Source organism: Actinia tenebrosa, unplaced genomic scaffold (assembly GCF_029948245.1).
Source record: "Actinia tenebrosa isolate PJP-AT-01 unplaced genomic scaffold, QUT_ActTen_1.0 PGA_scaffold9__36_contigs__length_13948895, whole genome shotgun sequence".
In the NCBI taxonomy this organism is placed as follows: Eukaryota; Metazoa; Cnidaria; class Anthozoa; order Actiniaria; family Actiniidae; genus Actinia; species Actinia tenebrosa.
Window position 1 is genome coordinate 12,994,075 of NW_028292586.1, and position 24,872 is coordinate 13,018,946.

The 24,872-nt window shown below is 43.2% G+C and overlaps 2 protein-coding genes across 2 annotated transcripts; one reads left to right on the forward strand and one right to left on the reverse strand.

Annotated features, from left to right (window-relative positions):
* The first annotated feature begins 280 nt into the window (after nt 1-280).
* LOC116293788 (uncharacterized) lies at nt 281-2,252 on the forward strand. The gene has a single exon (XM_031701261.2). It carries the CDS (start codon nt 523-525, stop codon nt 1,432-1,434), a length of 912 nt encoding a protein of 303 aa, XP_031557121.2. The 5' UTR covers nt 281-522; the 3' UTR covers nt 1,435-2,252.
* Nucleotides 1,902-23,895, reverse strand: LOC116293786 (tetratricopeptide repeat protein 16). The gene is made up of 11 exons (XM_031701257.2): nt 23,430-23,895; nt 22,800-23,135; nt 5,188-5,317; nt 4,957-5,070; nt 4,731-4,831; nt 4,421-4,579; nt 3,932-4,020; nt 3,595-3,839; nt 3,053-3,266; nt 2,460-2,590; nt 1,902-2,204 (listed from the first exon to the last, which is right to left on the reverse strand). The coding sequence occupies exons 1-11, from the start codon at nt 23,789-23,791 to the stop codon at nt 2,046-2,048; spliced, it is 2,040 nt and encodes a 679-aa protein (XP_031557117.2). The 5' UTR covers nt 23,792-23,895; the 3' UTR covers nt 1,902-2,045.
* Between the last annotated feature and the right edge of the window lie 977 nt (nt 23,896-24,872).

Sequence of the window (24,872 nt, forward strand, 5' to 3'; positions counted from 1 at the left end):
TTTGTATTTTATGAAGTTTTCCTAGTAGTTAACGAGATATTTCCTGCAATAAATCAAATTTGCGGCAGTGACGTCACTCGGTTGTTTGACATCCATCTGCTCACAAGAACTGAACTTTTAAACTGCTAAGTTTATGCTAAAATTATCTTCGAATACAAGTTCTATTCAAATTAGATTTAGTTCTTGTCAACAAAAATGTACCCTTGAAAATATTCTTGAGTACGAAACTAACACGGAAATACAAAAGAAATGCTACAAATTCCACCTAGAAAAAGTGTAATTTCGTTTGTGTTTTCATGTTTGTCTCGTGTCCAAGATAATTTAGAGTTGCTGGTCAGCTGGACCAATCCTTCAGCCCTTATCGATGTCGTAATGATCGTATCGTCCAATATATGTGAAGCAGGTGACACTATTCGATGATCAAGGTTAATTAGTTTGGACAGCACGCTAGCGGCATCGCGTTTTTTCTTCCGTAGATTAAGAAAACCTTACACAGAAGCTATCCAGTCGAATTCTCTCAAGATGAACCTTCCGACATCAACTTGTATCAGTATTATTAATCTGGAATCAAAGAATATCGTTCGTAGCCACTACCTTGCCTTGTGTGCTTGTAACTCTATCTTGGCAATCCCAACAGCTGTTGCCAACACGCTAGTCATCGTAGCTATTCTCACAACACCTTATTTGCAGACTCCTTCGTATCTTTTACTGACAAGTTTGGCGTTTAGCGACGTTGCTGTAGGATTTATTGGCCAACCAGTTTTTGTAGCAGCAATAGGATTATTCATGGACGGAGAAGCAGAGAAGTATTGCAACGTTCGGACTGTATCTGGTGCGATATTGATAGTTTTAACAATGACTTCAGTGTTGACTGTAACTGCTATCAGTGTGGACCGGTACCTGGCTATACGACTCAAGATAAGATATAAAGTCGTTGTTACGTCGAGTCGGACGAGGATTCTTGTTGTCTTCCTTTGGATTTTCTCGTTTGCAAGCCTTTTAGCTTTTCCTTTCAACATTGATATTTCAGTGCTCGTTTTACTTGGTGGAATTGGACTCTTATTGTGTCTAATTGTCATCCTGTGTTCATATTCAATGTCATTTCGATCGTTGACGATTCACTGCGCTCAGATCCAACCAACACCGACCGGTGAACCTCAATCGAACTCCGCAACGACTGTCATAGATGTTCTCAAATACAAAAAGCTATTCAAAACTATGCTTTTTATATTAGCAGTGATATTCATTTGTTACTTGCCGATGATAGGGGTTTTCGCGATCCTTTCCCGTCCAAACCCAAACAGAGCAGCAGTTTGGGGATTTCAAACTATAGTCTGTTTGAATTCTACTTTAAACCCCTTTATTTATATGACAAGAGTGAGAGATATTCGACAAGCCTGTATGAGGATAGTCAGAAGAATTATCTGTTGTTAAAAGCTCTGACTTTGTATGAGAAGCAAATGATAATTTGATGGGGTCCGAGAAATGTTATCATTTACTAAGTTGGACCTACGACATATGCTCTGGTAATGGTGGAATAGAAAGTCCCGCCAGTGGGTCTCCACATAGTGCCGTGGAAGACAAAATAATGAGAAGAAAGATTGAGCTCAAACTACCCGAGGCTGAGAAGTGTTCTGGCATAACTGCTGAGGAAAGGCATATGAAAGCAAGAGAAGGTGATGCCGCGAAGGAAAGAGTTAAAGGCTGTCATTCGCCTTCTATCTCATCAGATCAGTTCCAAAAAAGAACAGAAATGCACAGACGGCTGTGTGACGAAAGTAATAAAGAGCAAGGAAAAAGACAACAATGACAAACGTTTAGTTACAGGACGCGTTGCAGTTTGTGATCTTACTGACGAATTCCTGCAGGAAAGGCTTTCCACCCAAAGTAATTGATTAAGATTTTTAGATAACCCGTTTTTATTTATGATAAAAATATATTACATCTAAACTTAATATTTCAATTTGTTATCATCATCATTTCTCTCATTATTTGTCATATATTGGTTTTAAAATAGTTGATATTATATTTGGTTAGAATTCTCGCTAGCTAGCATTAGGAAGAGGTCGCCGCCGCGTGCTTGTTTCCCAGTGCCACGTTTTAACTGCTGGACGTGGGACGTAAGGGATCTTTGACTCTACCATGGGTCCTTTGTATGACAGATTCTGTCGATCATTGAGCGCTCTTTTCACGTTTGTCGAAGCCTGAAAAAAACGTAGTAAAATAAGCATTAAAAAAGGGATTATTGTAAAGGTTCTGGTTTTGAAAGAGGAAAAAACCCATTTTCAGAACATCGATAAGCGGAACTTATCACGTGACTATATGTATGGGAAAGGAGGGGCCGCCCCTACTCCCTGAATAGCTTTATAACAGAAGATGGCGAACATATTTTAAAGACTAGACAAAACATATCACGTCCCAAAATGTTACCTTTACACTCGTACTATATTCATAATTACCTTCTTTTTATTTTTTACTATACTGATATGGAATTCTTGTTCTTCCATGCAAGAACGAATCTCTGGGAAAAACTGGTCTCGAATCGGAGGGAGAATGGACTTTCCAGAAAATTTCGAAGCCGTTTCGGAAGCTACAAAAAAATAATGATTAATTTTATTATATTTATATTTATTAATTGGACAGTTAATTAGTGGCGATAGCATATGATATCACGAAAAGTAAGAAGCTTCGAGAGAATGCGCGTTCTTGTGAATCAGTGACATGTCAGTGAAGACAAACCCGCCATGTTGGATAAATTTAAACTAAAGATATTTTGCGCTGGTTTTTCTTGTATCGATCAATATGGTGCACCATCTTGCTTGTCCTTGTCTTTTTACTGGAAGGATTATACAGTCCGGCAGTTGAGGGAGAGCTGAAAACCTATTCTCTGTAGGTATTACCTTTATAAGGCATGGAAAAATAACTGTAGAGTCTAAGGTATGGTTGACCATTTTCAATGAACAAACAGTACTACCGAACGAGGTGTAAAAGAGATTTCTTGCTATCCCTCCCCGCCTTATCCTTATCAAGCATCAAAACTTTGTTCACATACCTTTCTTCTTGTGTGGCACTACTGGAAGCTGCTGACCAAAGGTATTGCGGATATGCGCCTCGACTGCACGTCCAGCGGCCACGCCTAGATTCCCTTTTGTGACGTCATTGATTGTTTTCCCCGGGAACAAACGAGAGAATATGGAAATAACTTCTTTGTTGTTGGGGTCGAGGTACAGACACTTGAGGACATCTTCTCTGGCACCGTCGCTATCCTGTAGAGATAGTCATAGCAATGAAATATATTTAAACTGCATCCGTTACTAAAAATAGAACAACCGGGAATTACATGCCACGCGCCATATAAGAAGTTTCCCTCTCTTATTTATGCTCTCAGTGAAATTCGAATTATTTAACACAAAAATAGATTACGACAATAAAACATTACTATTCATTTTCTTTATTCTTCTTTTGCGCCTCCTCTCCTATCTCCTACCTCGCACCAACTACGCCTCACCTTACCCCCCTCCCCACAAGTTTTTCCAACCCTTTATGAAGACTCGGTTAATTCACAAACAGAAAATATGAACGAGAGTATCCTACCTCAATCATGTATCTTGCCCTTCCTCTAGACAAGTAATAAGCAGCAATTCTAGGGTTATACTGGAGAGCCGTGCTGAGATAATCTATCGCTTCCAGGTAATGCCGCTCGTCATACTCCAGTATACCAAACTCGTTGAACACGATAGACAAGCGAGACAACACTGACATGTCTGCTGGGTCCATCTCGTGGGCTTGTTGGTAGTCGGCTAGAGCAAAGTGAAGCTCGTTGGAACGGAAGAAACAATCTGGTGGAAAAAATACGAGTAATCAATCCCTCCTATATAACCGACCTTAGACGCCTTTTGTCGTCTATCTGAATATTATTATATGTGTATACCTCCTCTATTGAGGTAGAGTCCCTTTTCGTTCTTCTCTCCCTTGATTGCTTTGTTCAACAGTACAATAGCCTCGTCGTAAAATCCTTTACTGTGAATGAAAAACAGATCACAAGTTTACCAAAGATTAAATTACTTCCCTCACATCTGAATGCGCGAAGGTTTCTGTTACCGTTAAAACTAGTTAGTCTCTTGTTATTATATAGGTAAACGAGAGAGCAAGTACCACTCGGATATTTTGCGCAGTTTTTTTCCCTTAATGATGAAAAGACCTAATGTTAGCAAAGCATCAGCGCGCGCAATTTCTTCTCGTGCGCGTGCTCTTCACTTTAAACCTGGCGTTATTATAACGTTATTATAACGTTATTATAACGTCATTTCATTCTTTTCAATGACGATGAACAATTTCTATGGCGCGCTCCGAGCACTACATGTATACTTCATTTAAAATGTATCCCTGATGAACTAGATATAACGCCAGTATCGCTTACCTAAAGCACTCTACAGCGAAGTCATTATAACACAGTAGAAGTTGTCTCTGCGCTTCTTTATAAGTTGAGTTAGACTCGTCGTGATCTGCTTTGTCCATCGCCAAAAGAAAATCATCAATGGCAGCATTGAAGTCGGCATTTTTTCTGTGGAGTGCACCTCTGCAGAAACAAATACTATTAATAACATATTTACATGTAAAACCTAAAAGAGCATGCTCAGTAGAAACGGATGTCACGTGACTTATTTTAACTACGGTCAAAAAACTTTGGTTACACTTGTATTTTTTTGAATAAAGAAAAACGTTAATACCTAAATACGTGATATTCAGGGACTGCAGGATTCGTTTCCAAGGCAACGGAAATTTTGGTTAGAGCCTCCTTAACTTTACCAACCAGAAGAAGTCGTACTGCCTAGTAATGAAAAATCAATCAAAAAATCATTGATCCACTTTGATTTCAAAAAATAGTCATAAGGGCAAAATAGAGTTAATGTCTTCAGAGGAAAGAATATTCTTTAGTATGATATAAAGGTTGACCTGTTGTTTGTTGTCTTGTCCTCTTTTCTGCAAAGATGCCATCAGTGCCTGGGCTTCTTCGTTTTCTGGGTCAAGAAGCAATGCGTCCTTCACATCATAATAACATAATGTTGACTGCAATAAAATAAACAGAAAAGTTTGAACAAAATTCATTGGGATTCAAACTTCAATTTTTAACTGGAGAAAGGTATGGAAATGCAATATTCTTTAACATTTTTCTAGCAGACTTACATTTCTAAATAACTCATGTAGCCTTGCTCTCATTATAAACAGATCTGGGTTACTAGTGTCTTCTTCAAGCCTCTTGTTAATCAAAGCAAGGCATTCACCATGCCTTTGAAGGGCAGAAAGACAAGCAACACTAAAGGGAAAAAAACAATGGAAATACACAAAAAGTAGTATAGGGAATGGGGGTTCCAGCGCAATCTCAACACGGGCAAGACCCGTGTCAAAAATCCACCTACGGAAACAACCCACTCCAAGTGTGGTTGGGGGCAACAGCGCAAATATGTTAGTCTATATATGGAGTGCGAAGATTGTAAGAGAACTTTTAAGAAAGAAGCGGATTTGAAAAAGCATTTGAAAATGAAGACGAAGTGTATGAGCAGTTATGATTGTGGATGTGGTAAGAAGTTTGAGACTAAGGTTAAATTGTTTTGGCATTGTCAGGACTGTGAGTACGACTACGACGACCTAAAAAGTGCTTGGTATTAGGTATAAAATATTTCCTATTATATAGATGGAATCCCAAAGCAACTTCAGCACGGTGTCAATACCCGGTAACGGTGAGATTGACGTTAGACAGTTTTGGCGTCAGTCAGAAAGGAAGGTTAAAAGGACTCTCCGAAAAGGTATAGAAGAATTAGGAGCCCTGAAAGCGAGCATAATGGTAGAAGTAAGTTTGTCAAAAGACGAGGTAATGACGACAGCAATGTTGCGATCAAAGTCGTTAGTGATATTAGAATCCACGAATCTGGATAGGTCACTCAGTGAAGCCTTAGAGGCAATAATGGAGTCGCTGTCTAACTACACGAAAGAAGGATCGGGTTGGACAGTAGAGGAGGTTGAAGGAATAGAGATAAGTATGGCCAGGTACGTACCCATACGAGGGGGGAGTTACGTACCGCTACCAACGTGGGTAGAAAGGAAGAAGGCTATTGTAAACGTGAAGAATGAAGACAATCGATGCTTTATGTGGGCAATCAGGTCTGCACTGTATCCAGCAGAGAAGGATCCCTGTAGGACAAGTAAGTATCCCACAGATGATTTAGAGTGGGATGGTGTGGAATTTCCCATGCAGTTGATAGACATCCCCATATTTGAGGAAATAAACGATCTAGCAATTAACGTTTACGGAGTCAGAGAGCAGACGATAGTACCGTTAGTTCTGTCAAAAAGTAAAGGAGAGCGCGTACATTTATTCTACCACGGCGGACACTACTCATGGGTTAAACACATTAGCAGACTATTCTACAGACATACTAAGCACAAAGGCAAAAAGTACTTCTGTGACTGCTGCTTGCTGTCATTTACATCCTTAAATACCCTAAAGAAACACGATGAGATCTGCCGCGGAGTCGAAGAAGTGGCGCAACGGATCCAGATGCCCACCAACAAAGAGCTTTCATACGCAGACCATCAAAAGCAGATGCAAGTGCCTTACGTGATATATGCAGACTTCGAAGCGTTGATAACTAAGGAAGAGCAGAAACGTGGCGCCACGAATAAGGTAGGATTACACGAGATCTGCTCCTTTGGTTACATAGTAGTCAGATCAGACGGTAAAGCAAACCCTCCTGTGATTTACCGAGGTAAGAACGCAGCTAATGAGTTTCTAGAAGCATTGCGAGAAGAGGAGGGAGAGATTAGAGAACAATTAAGATGTCCAAAGAAGATGGAATTTACCAAAGAGAACCAGGAGGCTTTTAACAAGGCAAAAAAATGCTACATTTGCCAACATACGCTTCTTCAGTTTGGAAGACGAGCCAAGAAAGCGTGGGATGAAGATGGAAAGTATCTAGGAGAAGCTCATTTTAAATGCGGGAAGTATGCTAAGAAAGGTGAGAAGCCGGGAAAGCCCTCCACGCACTGCATTCACTGTCACAAAGCATTTGTTGAGGATTTCTATGTGGATAAGGTTAGGGATCACTGCCACATCACGGGTAAATACAGAGGAGCGGCTCATTGGAAATGCAATATAAACTTCAAAGTAAATCCAGACATGGAGATTCCGGTGTTCTTTCACAACCTCCGCGGTTACGACTCCCATTTGCTACTACAAGGAACAGACGGCTCCGACGTCAAATGCATACCCAACAACAAAGAGCGCTACATGTCCGTAACTGTGGGTAAGCTAAAGTTCTTAGATTCGCAGCAGTTTATGGCGGACTCCTTAGCAAACCTCGTAAAGTATAACACCAACTTTCCCATTTCCAGTCAATACGGCGCGGAAAGGAAAGGAGTCTACCCATACGAATACATGGACTCCTGGGATCGATTCAAAGAACCCCTACCACCCAAAGATCGCTTCTACAGCACCCTAAACGAGTCTGGTATAAAGGATGAGGAGTACCAGCATGCGTTAGACGTGTGGGAAAAGTACTCCTGTGAGAACATGGGTGACTACCACGACATCTACCTAAGGTCTGACGTAGTGCTGCTCGCAGATGTTTTCCAAAGCTTCAGAAAGATGGCTATGGAATATTACGGATTGGATCCCGCTAATTTCTACACGGCTCCTGGGCTCAGCTGGAGTGCTTTGTTAAAGAAGACAAATGCGCAGTTGGATCTCCTAACGGAGTACGACATGTATCGGTTTATGGAAGACGGTATTCGTGGCGGCGTATGCGGACCCAGCCGACGTTACGCCCGCGCAAACAACCCCTTAGTAGAGCACGACCCAGAGAAACCAACCACATACATTTACTACCTGGATGCGAATAACCTTTATGGTTGGGCAATGTCACAGTACCTACCTGTGAGAGACTTCGAATGGGATCCAGTGAAGCCGATAGACTTCTACATGCAGGTAGGAAAGGAGGAAGACAAGGGTTACGTCTTAGAAGTGGATCTGGAGTACCCAGAGCGCCTGCACGACGAACACAATGAGTTCCCCTTAGCACCAGAAGCGATAGAGATACCATTTAAGCAGCTAAGTCCGCTGCAAAAGCAAATGTGCCCTGGTTACAAACCGTACAGGAAACTAACTATGAACCTGATGGATAAGAAGAAGTATGTGGTACATTACCGCAACCTGCAGTTCTACGTGCGACACGGAATGCGCGTAGAGAAGATCCACAGAGTCCTAAAATTCACGCAGGAACCCTGGATGCGCCCCTACATTGACTTTAACACGCAAAAGCGTACCGCAGCGAAAAATGACTTCGAGAAAAACCTCTTCAAACTGATGAACAACAGCGTGTTCGGAAAGACAATGGAGAACATCCGCAAGCGCGTAAGCGTAAAAATAGTCAGCACCAAAGAGGAAGCAGAAGCATACGTGTCACAGCCAGGCTTCGTTAGATACGTAGAAATGCTGAACTTCTACGTGATTCACATGAAAAGGGCAAACCTCTTACTAAACAAGCCCGTTTACACAGGCTTTACGGTGCTGGATCTATCGAAGCTGCTTATGTACGAGTTCTACTACGATAAGCTTAAGCCAAAGTACGGAGACCGCTGTCGCCTCCTGTACACAGACACCGACTCCCTAATTCTAGAAGTGCAAACGGAAGACGTTTACAAAGACTGCCTCCCCGACATAGACGAGTACGACACCAGCGGTTACCCGAAGGAGCACTTCCTTTACTCTGCGAAGAATAAGAAGGTAATTGGGAAGATGAAAGACGAAATGTTAGGAAAACCCATCGTGGAATACGTGGGTCTGAAACCAAAGATGTACAGCGTGCTAAAGTTAGACGGCGTAGAAAAGAAAGCTAAAGGCGTAAAAAAGTATGTGGTTAAGAAGGACATTACGCACGAGTCCTACCTCAACGTATTACGAACACGCAAGGAACAGCGGCATAAGATGAACAGCCTGCGCAGCTATGGTCATCAGATACATAACGTCACGCAGGAGAAGGTGTCACTGTCTGCATTTGACGGTAAGCGATGGATGTGTGATGACGGAGTGCATACGATAGCATTCGGACATCACACGATAAGCAGTTCTTCTTTGACGAACCCACGCGTGGGACCATCATGAAGATAATACAAGATGGGCTGACCCTTCTTAGCTATCGCACTTCGGATCTGGTAAGTTTCCAAAGACCAATTAGGATCCGTAGCTCTTTTGGATCCTCCTTCTAATTCACCCGGCTCATAGAGATATCGAACCGTGACATTACCTAATTTCTTTTCATGGGGGAAGACCACCCTCGAACTTCTGACGAAGGACTTGTGTTCCACGTGTTTCTTTTTTATGGCATCCTTGGGTTTCATTCCCGTAGCCCTGGCCGCCTCGTTGTTCAAAGCCGCGACGACCTGGGGAAGCCTCTGAGTCCATTCCCTGTTGCGTTTGGAGGGATCTTCCAGCTCTTTCCAATACTGGTACCCAAAGAGACGCTCGGCCAAGGTCTTATTGAATCTTTCGACGATGCTCTGACCCCTGTGGTACTCAGCTTCAGGTCTCCTAATCTTAGTGTCGTGGTCTTTCAGGGTCTTGGTAACCACGCCCATAAACTCCGTCCCCGCATCCACTTGCAGCAGCTTAGGCCATTTCAAGACGCGCTTATAAACCCTACCTAGGGCTTCTGCGACTTCCCCAGAATCCTTGCTGGTTATAGGTTCGGCGTCCTTGTATCTGCTTGCGATATCGACTACGGTCAAAGCGTACCTATAGGTCTTCTTTCTCACCTTATCGTGCGGCAAGAAAAGCAAATCCGCCTGATGAACTTCATTGGGGGTATTTACGGTGAAGCTGGGCCTGGGAATGTACTTAGGCACGGGAAGATAAACCTGCCAGAGGGTTTGTTTTTTCAACCAGTTCTTAGCCGTTTCGTCTGATACCCTGGCCGCGGTCGCGAGTTTCTTGATAGCTGACGCTCCTCTCCAATAGCCTTCCGGCCCATAGTAAATCCTTTTAAGTTTGTCCTCTACGCGGCCCATTATATGAATTCCAAAACAAGATTGATCTTACGTCCGTTAAAATCCACCGTCTTTCCGTCCACTTTAATGGTGATGTTTATGCTTTCTACCAAATTAGATAAGTCATAGCTCAAAGAAATGGGAGTGTATTCTACTGGGTCAAATGGATTACCTTGGGGCAGAAACTTGGACATAAGAGAAGACTTTTCTCCATTGTTGTAACTATGGACCAAGTCGCAATAGACTTCGTAAGAGGATGCGACTTTCCATTTCACAGGTATGGCTGTGTCGGTAATTGTCTTGCCCGAGGCACATAATAAAGATCCCAATGCGTCAAGCTTTCCAAAAGTTACTGAATAGTTTGGCATATTATGTTTGAGGGTCATTTCGTGCGGCAATCCTGTGGTGAGAGTATAACCGTGTTTTGCTAATTCCTTGGCCAGTGTAATTGGTGTGTAATGTCCATCGGGCAGCAATACGCCTTGATAATTGCCGCCGCCTTTATGCTCAGTGATCAAGGCATTGACTAAATTATACCAAGAATTGTACAAAGAGCAACTGACCAGCCGAACCTTATGGGCTTTAATGGGGGGATTCAAATAAGTGGTAAAGTTATTCTTGTCGCTTTCCAAAAAGACGATCATATATTTCAGGAAACACAGTTTCCTTCGTTAGAGCAGATACGCCAAAGCTACGCCTCCTGCCAGCCCTGCGACTCCTACAAAGACCAGCTCACTATCTTTTTGTTTCTTAGAAGGCTGATAGTAATTCTTAAACTGAGGTCTTCTTAACCCCGTTAATGCCGCGGGGTGTGCTTGCGCATAAAGTTTGAAGGCGTAGTCTGTATTTTCGAAGTTCTTATCCGCCTGCATTTTGTCTTGGTAGTTCTTGTCCAACCAATCCCTGTAAGCTTGTCTTTTTTCATTCCAAGCTGCAACGTCCCGCTGATATTTCTCCAGCGCTAAGTCGTGTCTCTTCCTTTCGGCGGCACCGCTTTTGTCGCCTCTAACTAATCTATCCAAATATTGACCACCATAATTAGCCCCTGTAAATGCTAAAGCTGCAATGACTCCACCTGCGACTAAGCTAACCATTATACATTAGGTAGGTACTTTTCCTTCCGTAGGTAATCCTTTACCATGATAGCCCCGCCAACGGCAGCGGTCATCTTAGCAAAGTTAGCGAAGCTCTTGCTTGGGTCTTCAGTAAAGTCTTCTTTGAGCACTTTCTTACCTACCCAACCAATACCCGCAACAATAGAAGTAATGATAGCTGCTTCTTCAACAGTTTTCAACAACGCGGTCGACATTATATTACAAAGCGAGAAGGTTATTATTCCATTTCAGGGATCTTACTTTTTCTAACCTCCACAGGTGCGTGATATGTTGCGGCCTCCCACTTTACTTTTGGCTTCGTAGCCCGCCATTGTAAGTAGAGGCTGCCTGCTGCTATAGCGACTCCTAACGCGCCGATGACGTAGCCGGGATTCCAAAAGGATTCCTCTTCCTCCACCTTTTCTTCTTTCTTTGCTTTGTTCTTCCTGTTCATCTCCGCGAGCTTCTTTCCCGCGGCAACTCTGCCTGCAGATTTAGGCTTGGTAATCTTCTGCTCCTCCTGAGGTTGTTCTTCGGTGCCACTCATCTTATATCTAAGGACTTGAAGGACTTGATAATAACTTGACGGCGACTTGACAATGACTTAAGGATGACTTGATTAAGTACTTAAGGACGACTTGACAATGACTTGACTAAGTACTTGAGAATGACTTAAGACGACTTGACTAAGTACTTAAGACGACTTGACAATGACTTGACTAAGTACTTAAGGATGACTTGACTAAGTACTTGACAATGACTTGACTAAGTACTTGATAATGACTTGACTAAGTACTTGAGGTGACTTGATTATCAGCAAGTGCTGCCTGGAAGACCTTTTCGACTTCTCTGTCCTTCTTGAAGTCCTTCCAAGATGTTCCAAAGGAACCTAGTACCTCCTTCAAGTCGACGTGCTGAGCTACGTGAAGTGCCGCAGAGGCGACTGCCATTAACTTACCGCACTTCAAAGACAACCACCCGCAGGTTATCTTAAGTTCTTGGGATATGACATAGTCATCTCTTATGTCCTTCTGTAGTTGCTCCACGTCGTCTATGGGCAGTGCAAGTCCGAGGAGCTTGGTGATCAGCTTAATGGCGGAGTCTGCTACGGCGTCCGTGGTCTTACTTGCGAGGGCAGCCTCGTACCTCTTATGGAACTTCTTAACCTCCTCTTCTGACAACTTATTAACCTGCTCATGGGTAAGTTCCCTGCCTATCATTTCTTTACACTTCCCCGAAGACACAAGGATGTTAAGTTGTTCCTTGAGGTTACTTTCGTCTAACTGCGTGGGGACTTCATCTAAGAGCTGCTCAATCTCCATATACATTAACGTCATAAGGAAACCTCAAAGAGAAAATCATTTTGGAATGTTGGTGCGTCTTTAAATGCCGCATGTATTCATGCAACTGTTCCTTGCTTATCTCACCACCGTAGTCGCTTAAGATGGTTTCCAGATCAGACTTACTGGGTGTATAAAATACTACGAGAGAGCCTATGTTTTCCCTGAAGGGCTTAGAGACACTGGTAAGCTGCTGGGAAAGCAACCAAACGCTGATATTGTCGTGTCTGCCGCTAAAGGCGAGCTTCACTAATTCGGAGGTGCGCTTTTTTACGTCGTCCCCACAGGCAATGTCATCCAGTATGAGTAAAGTCTGTGTATCTTTAGGGAATTGCTTGTGCCAGAACTTCAAATGACTGGATAACTCGTTAGGGTCTAAAATATCTACGAAGAAGTCGTCATCTTTCACTCCTATACCCGTCCAGGTGCGGTTATTCACGTAGGTGGGACAAAGCAGCACTATGTAGTCGAAGCGGTATCTAAAGGATCCTAATAGCTGCTCCACGACAAATTGTGTCTTTCCACAGCCGGTGGGTCCTACTATCAGAGCGTTACAAGGCATGTGATCTGGGTTCATTTATATTTAAACTTATTCGCTAAAATATATGGAGCCAGTGGAAGCAGTGCAAAGAATTGTCGCCGACGCAAAAGATAAAAGAGACACCATAGAAATGCAAAGGGAGGAGATAGACCGGTTAAAAGAGCGCGTACAGGAATTGTACGATGAAATGTGTGGTCTGAAGCGTGCAGAACGGTTTGGCGCGCTTTTGACAATGGCGGGCTGGGCTAAGGAGTCCATTAAGGACTTCATTCGATATCCCCCATAGATATATGGACTGCATTACGTGCGAACTACCTGCTGACTGCATCATCGTTACCCCTCCGACGCCTCGTAAGAAACACAGCTGCCGTCACTGTAATAAGGTATTCTCTGAAGAAGACTTCGTTGGACATTGGTGTCCCGCGGATACTAAAGCACAAAGGACTTTAGACGACGTTCGAGAAGAGTAAGAGGTCGCAAAGAAGATCTTACTAAGCCCCAGCAAGAGGAATTAGCATAGGTCTTTCTTTTTTTATCGTTATTTTGTTAAATGCTGCAAAGAGGTCTCAAGTAAGGGTCTATCTTTTATTGTTATTTTGTTAAATCATCACGATCGAAGAATGGTTAACATGATTATCTTTTTGCTGGCTTCAACAATGAGAAAGAATGATACCTCATCTTTTAATGGGGGCTTAACAAAATAACAATAAAAGATAGATCCTTACTTGAGACCTCTTTGCAGCATTTAACAAAATAACAATAAAAAATAAGGTGTATATAATGGAGTGCATGCGATGTAATAAATCTTTCAGCAGTAAGCAGCGACTGCAATACCATCTTTCCAAGAAAGTCTGTCAGAAGACCGTAAGTACCCTTTGCGGTGACTGCGGTAAGGAACTGTCCACTGTACAGGCCCTACGATATCACCGCGAGAACAGAGTCTGCCTCAAAGACCGTTGTCTCCGTTGCGATGAACCTCACTTCGAGGAGAACTGGCATAAATACCGCTGCCGGCGTTACCACCTCGAAGAAGTCGTCTGTGAAACCCACGGCGATTTAGCAGAGCGATGTTGCCCCCTTGAAACCAGCCGGGCGCTCACGCGACGTAAGAAGGAAATAGACCAAGATTTCGTATGCTTTGACGACTACGAAGGAGTAAAATGGGAGAATAGGGAACACTGGGACGGCATCTGCGATAAATGTGGCTGTCAACGCAGCGGTCAACATATTTGGTGCTGCCTGTACGACGGACCACGTCCTTTAGACCATTACCTGGCGGTACGAAAGGCTTGGAAAAATGAGAAAGATATATGATTCCTCAAATCGCAGCGTTCATAGGAGGAGCCTTGATTACCGTATCCGCTTACCAGATAACAGAAAAAATGAGGTCCGTCGAAGCAGACCAATATCTAATCAATCACATAATGGATTAGCTTCCGGGCGACGTTCGATGTCAAACTTCCATCGACCGTTAACCTTACCATAGGTACGCAGGTGTGTATATTCTTCACCTTGCAGTACGTACCTTACACAGTCAGGCGCCCAAAGACTGTACTCTTGGCTGCCGTCTAAGAGGACCAACCTTAAACGGTTAATGTCCTCGAAGACGACGTAATTTTTTATTTCGTATGAAATGCCATGTAGCAAGTCGCGCCAGTGAGTTTGTTCAAGAATCATTATATCTATGAAATATCTTTTGGTGCGTTCGTAAGTTCTCATGCGATTTGAAAGCCTTAACACACCAAGGACAAGGTATGCGAATGCCGTCGACGTAACGGTCGATTTCCCTGCAGATCAGATCGTAATCGTTGCTTACCATCGTTAAGTATCCATTCATTTCATATTGCGCCAATACCGCTTTTTGTTTGTCGGACAATACGCCGTTACCCTTTGGCGTCTTCAGTTCCAGACAGAACCCATTGTATTTCTTATGGGAGTTAAGGATTAGGATGTCGGGTTGACCTGCCTGGTAGCCCTTTTGCCAGCACTTTATCCTTTTACTGCTGGTATCCTGCAATTCCCCGAGTCCAGGTGCTAGTATCAGCGTAGGGTGAAACCGGCGTATCTTATCGATGACCTTCTTATGTAAGTCAAACTCATCCTCGATCTTGAAGGCCACCTTATTTGGGCCATCCAACGAATACTTCCCCGTCTTCCTTAACGTAGGTAGGACGTCTTCGAAGACCCAATCTTGGAACGACTCTGCCGTTGGCAGTTTGGAGCTGAATATCAATTGATACAAACCAGACTCCGTCACATACAGGGATTGCGGGTGCGAACCAGAAGGGAGGCGATTCACCTCCAACTCGTTAAGTCTCTTCTTATGCTTGTCCCGCACGTGGGCTTTAATAGCATCTTTGGTGTCTGCATAACCTAATGCCTTTGCTACCTCCTTTGCTTTAAAGTACAGCTTATCGCCTTGCACTATGCATTGCAGTTTAGTTTCGTTGTTTTCGAATACGCGGAGCATATTATACGTAAGGAATATTTTTTATCCTTTCGCTTGGCTCAAGGAACGCGAGCCTAGTAGGCAACGCTTTTTAGCTGATTCATTTCTACACTCAGTTGCGCGTCTGAGACTACGAAGATATATGCGTTGATCTTAGTAGCGTCGCTGGCGTCTTTGGTGCGCTTGATCTCCAACGTAATGCCGTCCTGGGTATTTACCAGCCGCAATCCCTGACCATGTAGGTCTTCGTCGTTCGTTGTGCGCATGTCGATCCACAGCGCGTACTTATCCTTAAAGAATTTCTTTGGGTCAATTTGGTCGCCAAACTTACGTGCGACTTCCCGGTACATATCCGCGGGCTTTATCCCTTGTGAGTAAACCTTATTAGGCACTCCGTTGATGCTAACACCTACGTTGGTAATGTTAGGATTAAAGAACGCCTCGGAGTCACGCAATCCTGCCGTGTATGTCTTTGCGAACAGCAACATTATCCCTGTAAGGCTGCGCCTGGGAAGGTTAATGCTTTGGTTGATGACCTCTTCGACGTTATTTGTAAAGCTGAACGTCTTGTACATCACGACGTGATCGTAAAGGAAAGCCTTCCCGGAGCTGTATTCCATACCGGCGCTACGTGCTAAGTCTTCGCTGTATACCGTTTCATACTGCAGCTCTAAGTTAGTAACGGAGTATGGGTGGACGGCTGAGGAACTTACGTCCTTTCCCTGTAGGATGTTCGTAGTGTCTGCTAGGGTTACTTCGAACTGTAGTTCGCTTAGCTGCCTTGGGTAGTATGCGCCGTGGTTCGTGATAACTTCGAAATCTAATGGAACGACATATTTAGTACCATAAGCCGTCTTTATTTCGTCTTCTCCTGAGGCGCCAGAGGTTGCGCTTCTTACCTTGCGTATAGCATCACTGGCGATTCCCTGCTCTATCCTTTGCGCGCGGTCAAATGCGGTCAACCATAAGTCTTTGTACGTGGTATACAAATCATACCTGTTTAAGTCCAAGAGGGATTCCCCTGCGAACTTCACCCGCATCTTTGAGACAATGTTGCGGCCAAGGTCGTTGACAACGTGACGCGCGTCCGCAGTGCTTGGTTGTATTGCTAGGTCAAACCTTAGCGCCAGGGTGCCAGGAACCAATACTAGGTTATCCGTTAGGCGGGGTACGCCTACGTACAGGGTTTCCCCTGGCTTAGCGCTGCTGGGCGTAAAGGTGACACGGTGAAAGGTGCGTTCTGCTTTCAGTCCGCCAACCTGCTTAGGTAATATATTGGGGTTTAACTTTGAGCTTATCATATATAATGGAAGTAGAAGGTGATTTTGATCCCACCACTGAAGAAGGTCAAGTCGATATTAACGACGAAGAATACGACGCATGGACTAAAGGCGCGGAAACCGACCCCCTAATCTACGATATGGCTCTAGAAAACAAGTATGGTAATAGATGGAAAAGCTTCAAGGCCGCCTTGAATCGCATGTGGCAATCAAAAAACCACGGCAGCCCCGTCCCTGAGTACTTGGAGCTTCAAAACATAGAGCAGCCTGGGGCAGCCGCGCGGGAAACTGTAGAGTGGGCAACGCAAGAGCTAACGCAGCGCTATTCCCACTTCGATGCTGACGACGTAAGGCTCGCAGAACGCGGAAACAAAGTCCTCATAAGCGTTCAAGACCTGAGATTTCCTGATAAAGACCGCTGGACAAAACCGCAGCCCCTCTTTGACGAAAATGGCGAAGTTAGGGGTGACGTAGCAAGATTAAAAGGCTTCCAGCGTGCCACTAGAAGCATGTTAGAAAGATTGGAAAACATAAATGAAAGGGTTGCGTTAGAAAAACGCGTCGAGGAACTGCAAGAAACGTTGGAAGAAAGGGAGGCAGAATACATGAGGCAAAACCGACTACTTCTCGATGCTCAAAAGAGAGAAGTTGATGACAAAACCCAAAGAATAATAGAAATTAGAGGACAAAGAGACAATGCCCTACGCGATAGAGACCAAGCCCAAAGGGCTTTCGACCTCGCCTTACAGGAGCTAGACCTGACAAAAGAGGAAGCTAAAAACTTGCATATCATCATAACCGGCTCTTTAGAGGAACGGCGGCAGTTGGTTGCCGAAATCAACACTAAAGAGGAGCAAATCCGGCAAAGAGATCAGGCTATCGAAGACCTGGAGGGGCAAATAGAGCGGCAGCAAGAAGTAATCGAGGACCAAACTCGTACCGAGGAAGAAAGGGAAGCAGCTCAAAAGGAAGTGGAGGCCCTTGAAATACGCCTTGCGGAATTGCGGGCTCAAAAGGAAAACCTGGAAAAGGAGCTGGGGCTTACCACCAAGGAAAAGGTAAAAAGAGCCCTTTTGAAGTATGGTCTTCCGCTGGCATTCGCGGTCGCTATTTCAAGCGTAGTAGGAGTTATCCTATCCGCTCTTAAGGCTACAGGCGCGGGCGTAAAGAAATTAGGCAATGGACTAACGGACTTAGGAAAAAAGATGGCAGCCGGTCTTCCTGGGCTGCTGGGTTCGGTTGTTTCCTTGGCACTTAGGGCCGGCGGCGAACTGTTGAAGTTTGTAGGGAATAACATCTGGATCTTGGTCGTCGCTATTGGGGTGGTCCTCCTGAAGAAGATGAAGGCTTGATCTTATCCTTCTCATCGGACGGTGTCCTGCTTTGAGGATAATGAAAGACGGTATTAGCACCGCCCTGGTAATTTGGAACCAACGGCAACACACTCATGGTAGAAATGGGCTTATGACTCCAGGCTGCATTAGCGGGCCTGCGACCTATGCGATTTATCCCAAACTTGCCGTCATCAGAAGTGACTTGCAACTTAGCATATTTACAATTGGCTAGCATATGAAAAGTTACTGGCGTTAGGTCTTCAGAGGACCTAGTGTAGGGCTCCATCGAAAAATGGGTAACTTTCCTGGTGTTCGTTGAAGTTCGATAAGGAAGCAGGGGCTTATTATTCTCATCGATAAGCCTAAACCCCACATTCGCATGCGTATTTGCATTAATGCTAATAGTGCAAATGACCAATGCAGTTCCCCCAACCTCAACCCACAGTCCAACGTCATGCCAAGCGCCGTTGTCATATCCCTCTTCATCTAAGCGGTGGGTATAACGCGTTTCCCTCACGTATGGATTCATATATTACAGGGAACAAGTTCCCTTCTAGAGGCTCATTACCGTCAAAGTGCTGATGGTCATGTGGTTATAGACAGTATTCCTTTGATTTTCTATGCTATTTATGCAAACACTCCCGGTGTCATCTACTCTTATCTGCAGCTTTACCTTTCCGTGGCAGTCGGCAACTAGGTGAAAAGTCCAAACGGAAAGATTCTCAGAGCTATTCGTTGGCGGCTCTACTGAGAAATGCGTGGACTCTCTGTTGTTCGTCTTCGCGCGCATGGGCTGTAATACACCATTGTCGTCACAGAAACGAAATCCTACATTCGCACTGCTAACGGCCCCCAAAGAAATGCTGCATAATATCAATTTCTTTCCTGAGTAATTCAAATTCACGGACATGCCCGTGACATCAATCCAAGATGCCTGGGTGTATTTTTTCTCGCCTGTGTAAGTCGTATAAACACAATCTACTCCAGTTACGTAGGGGTTGTTCATCGCCATATATAATAGCTTAGACCAACGCTTGCAGCTGCTACGCCGGCCTTTAGTAAGTTATGGTCATATTCCTCGGGTATCGTAGGCAGGACCTTCTTTTGGGGCTTCTTCTTTGGTTCGGGTTTTTCTGCGTGTTCCTTTTTTGGCTTCTCTACGAAGTGAGGAATGTTCCTAAGAGTGTCAGAGTTCACGTCGTTCACCCCAAACTTCATATCCTTAGTAGCTCGTTGAAGTTTGTTGTTGTATCCTACTACAGAGCCAGTATTTATAGATAAATTACTGGGCATTAACCAACAACCCGGGGCTACGGCATAGTCCAGTCGGGCCTTAGAATTTTGTATAGCTAGTTGGTAACGCTGTACGCCCTTGCTAATGTCGCCCTCCAAAATCGAACTTTCGAATAGAATCAAAGCTTCGGCTCGCGTTTCTTCTGCGGCGCCCGTATTTCCCACTATGCTGGATCGGGTGTTTACCTGAGCTCCAAGGATGGAATACACGTAAGCTTCTATGCTGCGGTTCAAACGGGCAAGGCCGGCTTTGGTTAGTCCTTTACCTTCTGGGGGTATGAAATTAAAGTATTGCTTCGTTTGCTCGTCGTTGGTAATCTTAATAATCAGTGGATTGGCCCCTGCATACTTACCGCCCTCATCTTTGAACAGAGGTCCGTCTCTGACTTCCTTAGTGGTTTTGGTATTTGGTTCAAAGAAGGTGCTACTGTCGTGAGTTTCTTTGTGATATCCCGTGTCCCATCGCAACTGCAGCGCATGAACTTCCTTATCACTTAGCACATGCCCACCAATCCCCCAATAAGCCCAAATATGTCCCAAACCATTGTTAGCACCGGTAGTGCATCTAAAATCCTTCCCTACAACACCGAACTCCTTACAAAGCCTGTTATAGGCTGGAACGTCGTATTTGTTATCTCTAGGATAAAACGCAGCATCTCCCGGTAATGCAGTAACGCCCATCTCATGTAGTATTCTCCTAACCGTGAAGTGAAAATGAAACATAAATATTGAATTCTTCATCAAGTTTGCGCTTACCCCACAGCCGCTAGTGGCACACCAAACCGCAAAGTTCAGCTGCTGCGGCCAATAACGCATGTTAGGACCACTTAACCATTCATGAGATTCCTTAGCGGTGGTATGATTAATGGGCACGTTTTTGAAGATATCTCGCACCTTTAACGGAAAGGAATGCTTGTTAAAGATCCGCATGTTCAGCGTTAGGTCCAAGCTTGGGTGTTTATCAAATGAAACTGCGGGTATCGGATAAGTACTGGTACCCAGCAATAATTCCTTTGACCAACCTTGCACGGGCTTATGTTCAACATATGTTGGCTTAGGCTTATGTTCAACATAACCAGAATTCTTCAGTTGATCGTCTATCTGATTAACCAGCGTAGGTTTCAAATCCTCATTACTGTACATTCTGGAGCCGTTATAGTAAATACCATCGGGCCTTCTTTCGAACTTACTAGCATCCGCGTGCGGAAACATCTTCCTGAAGGCCCTCCAATTCCAGTAATCCCTGTTGTCGTGATGTGGCTGCTCCTGTATATCATTCCCAAAAGCGTCGTACATTAGTATATATAATGGATGTTATACCATCAGCACCTCCACTCTATCCTGATTTACCTACAAAACCCAATGAATTGAATGCCGAGAACTTCCGCTTGAATAAGGCAAATCTAATCCTCGCTTACTTAGAGGGTCAAACGAAGCACTATGAGGAGGTCAGGAAAAAGTATGCTAGAGCCCGAAGCATATTACATAAAATCGCGATAACTTCCGGCTCCATGTCCGTGGCGTTAACAGGCTCTGGCGTTGCTACTTCGCTTACTGGACCGGGAATAATCGTTGGAGTTCCTTTGGCTAGCGTCGGCGCCGTCTGCGGTATTATTTCGGCTGTTACAACAGGCGTTATGAAACAGTTGTCAAGCAAAATATCCAAGCATGACACGACAATAGCTCTGTCAAGGGCTAAAGTAAATACGATCATTGACCTTGTCTCAAAGGCTTTGCGTGACAGAAAGATAGACAACGCAGAATTCTCGCTTATCTTAGCTGAAGAAGACAAATACGAGAAACTAAAGTCGGACATAAGGAATAAAAAAACCATCGTGAAAGATCTTTCCGAGGAATCTCGCAAAAAGATCTATCAAGAAGCGAAAGAAGAGCTTCAAAGAAAGCTTGCTCAGTAAACATCTGCTTCGAAAAGAGCGTGACGGGATTCTATTTACATATCGAACGTCAGTCTAGAAATTATGCAGATTAAATATAATAATTTTCACATAGATAAGCGTCCAGATGTGTCTGGCGTTCGCTTGTGATCGTGGACTTTGGGGCTGGGGAGGCCTAAAGTCCCGAGTTCGAGCCTCGCTGTAGATGCATTTGGACCGGTTGCTGTGAGTGAAAAAAAAGCCTCCCCCACTCACAGCAACCGTGGGGGAGGGGTAGAAAGTGCGATTCAACCCCGCGATGGGGGGTTTCGCGATTGGAAAAGTTGGAAAAGTCAGGGGGTGTCTCGGGACGCTGTCCGGAGTTCACCCTCTGGTGGGTCGTAAGAAAGATATATGTGTATGTACTAGAGGGCCTCTGGCGCGGGATGAAATAAGCCCCGTAAGCCCAAAATGCAAAAAACCCCACTGGGGATAGCTTGGTGTTCTGCGCGATGCATTCCCCAGTGGGGTTTCTGGCAAAATAAACGCCAGTTTTGCATTTTTATTTTCTCGGAATCCATCCTAACAGGGGGTGGTTGGGGTCTATTTTGTAAAATATTTCGTAAATTACGTCAGGGTAATAAGGAATATCCTTATTCAGCTGACAAAACATCCACTCGGCTTTTGCCATATCAGAAACCTCGGGAATAGACTTACCGGTAATTTCAGACAAAAGATAGGGAATAGCTTTGTAATATCTCCCTAGCTTTAATTTTTTCAACGTTTTCCGTAGACTTTGTAGGGTTGGCTCTTCTAAATGGTCTATGATTTTCTTCTTTACTTCGTCGCTTAAATATACCGGTCGATAACCTTGGATATGACTCATCCAGTCCCTAAAGTATTTTATTCTCTTGTATGGGGTCTTCTTACGACCTCCGTTGGAATAATATTGTTCCCTGGTAGCACAAGGCACGGCATTACGAATATTTTTACCACATTCGTAACACTGTGCTGACGTGTCGTCTTCTATTTGCATTTTCTTGTCACAACAAATATACTTATTTGGCTTAGTAGGTACAAACTTGGGTTTCAAGCACTTTACACAGAAATCATAAGCAAACTCTTTACAATCTTCGCACTCCATATATAGACTAACATATTTGCGCTGTTGCCCCCAACCACACTTGGAGTGGGTTGTTTCCGTAGGTGGATTTTTGACACGGGTCTTGCCCGTGTTGAGATTGCGCTTGAACCCCCATTCCCTATACTACTCAAAATATTTCAAGCAATGAAAAATTTGATTAGTGATTGGAGTGTGCATTCTCCCCAGTTGTGGAGGGTGGAGGATACAGAGCGAGGTCACAGAGTGCCATCCCCCCCCCCCCCCCCTTATATTTGAATTAGTTCTTTATACATTGAAAAGACTGTCATGATTTTGTGAACCCCTACTCTACTCAAAACCCTAGATTTTGCTTTTCAACTCCTAACCATTTCATATTTAAATTTTTAGCATTTATTATTATTATTATTACGTTAAACAATAATTGTTTTACCTTCTCGTGTGATATCCAATAACCTCTGGCTTCATTTCTGCCGCTCTCGAGAAGGACTCCAGAGCTTCGTTATAAAGTTTTTGATCAAATAAACACTGTCCTTGGAAGAAGTAAATGAACGCAAGCCTTGAATAGTATTCGTCGTTATCAGGATCTAGAATACATGCTTTTTTGTAGTTTAATATTGCCGATTGAAAGTCACAAATTTGAAGAAAAGATTCCCCTCTCGCTACATAGAATTTTATTTTTTCTGGTTTAAGTGATATCGCTTTGTTGAAACATGAGATGGCTTTATAATCATCATCGTCTACGGAGTATCGAACGCCTTCTTGAAAACTGCGGAGAAAATAGGAAAATAAATGTAAATATGATCAAAATCATAGGAAAAATTATTTTTACGGCAAGTCGTTGTATAAAAATAGTGATTTTTGCGATTATTTTATTGCTGTAGTTAATTTTCACTGGGTTTTCTCTCGATAATTAGCTTCATATATGATAAAATTACAAGCATAGAACGTAAACAAAGACCTAACAGCTTGTTAAAGCAATTTTTCGCCATTTACTTGAATATACTGGTCATTAAGCTACAGAAACACAACAGGATAAGAAAATGTTATGCTTTAAACTTACTGTTCTTCAGCCTTTGTGTCTACAACACTCTGTACGGTGAACGCGATTGACTTTCTTCTATAACTAGAATACGGTGTGCTCGTAGTCGGTACAAGTTCAACTAATCGGAAAGAATTTACGATCGTTTTACGTCTCTGCCTTTTCTCCAAAGCAAGCTGAATACTCAAATCATTAACGAAGTCTGATTCTTCTTCTCCACTCTCAGATCGATCGGATTCATTTTTTCTTAAAGCCAAAGTACTTTCTTGTTGTTTGTCAGGCAAAACAAAGCGAATTTTCTCGTGTTCATTTTCTTTCGTATTTTCAGCTATTTTTCTGTACTTTTCTCCATGAATGGATCCAGAAGGCTTTTGTTCTGACATCTGAGTGTATTAAGGGATTTTCAGACCGATATTAACGCCATGGTTTCTTGATTCAAGTCACAAAGTCAATTTGGTGAATTTTTACTTCCTTCACCAAGCACATCCACCATGTTTAGATGCTGTTGCTAGGATACCATAACCTCTGACTAGAACTTATATTGCGGGCTCAGCTCAGACGTCAAACTTTTTGAAGTTTTATATATTTTTTTCTTTCTTTTTTGAGTTTTCTTTAAAAGTTTTTTAAAACGTTTTGTAAACTGTTGCCGGCGACCATCTCGAATTATAGAAAATTGTGTAGAAATTTAAAAAAACTTATATAGCATGAGTGACGGGGTTATTTTTTCAAATAATTTGAAGTCTTGGTGATTCACTTAGTTTCCTGAACTACCAGCAAATTCAATTGCTTTTTAGGTGTCCGTCTTATTGAAAATGTAAAAAACTGTACACCCCAGCAATCCAGCCTATAAACCTTATTATCCTTTCGGCATCCCATAATTCTTAATTAAAACAATGGCTGCCGTCATGATCGGTAAAAAGGCCATTAGTGATGTCGCTCTTTGTCATGTACGACTAATGCAGCTGTTTGATTCGACGCGGCAAAACTTCCACGTCTGAACTGAGATGAGGGGTATATGTATCCAAATTTTAATATTTCTTTGTAGAAATAGCGCGGATCATGCAAGAAAAGGAGTTGAAACGTTTTTTTAACTCTCACTTCTACCTATCATCTTGATTGTAATTCTTACTTTCACAAAGACGTAGAATTATACAGATTTTTATTTACTAGGATGTAAGTTTACAATTTTTATTCACCACTTGAAATTGGAAAACAGATTTTTAACAAAATGTCAGTAATGCTAATGAAATGTACTTGTTTTGAAAGTTGTTTTTGTATACTGATCGTGGTTCTTAATTTCTACTAAGTACTCCATCAGATAGCACAAAAAAAAAAGCATATCTTTCGCTTAATATGCGTATTACAGAATTACGCTGTCGTTCGTTAAAGCATTTTCTTGCTTGATTTTTATCGTAATTATAAAGTTGAATATCCTGTTGGAACGTCTTTCAAAAACGGCTTATG

Coding starts and splice junctions, on each gene's coding strand:
- LOC116293788 (XM_031701261.2), top strand. CDS start 523: ATGAACCTTCCGACATCAACTTGTATCAGTATTATTAATCTGGAATCA.
- LOC116293786 (XM_031701257.2), bottom strand. CDS start 23,791: ATGTCAGAACAAAAGCCTTCTGGATCCATTCATGGAGAAAAGTACAGA. Junction 5,318..22,799: donor ATTGGATATCACACGAGAAG/GTAAAACAATTA, acceptor TTTTCCCTTTAG/TGTTGCTTGTCTTTCTGCCC. Junction 2,591..3,052: donor AGTGCCACACAAGAAGAAAG/GTATGTGAACAA, acceptor ATTTTTTTGTAG/CTTCCGAAACGGCTTCGAAA.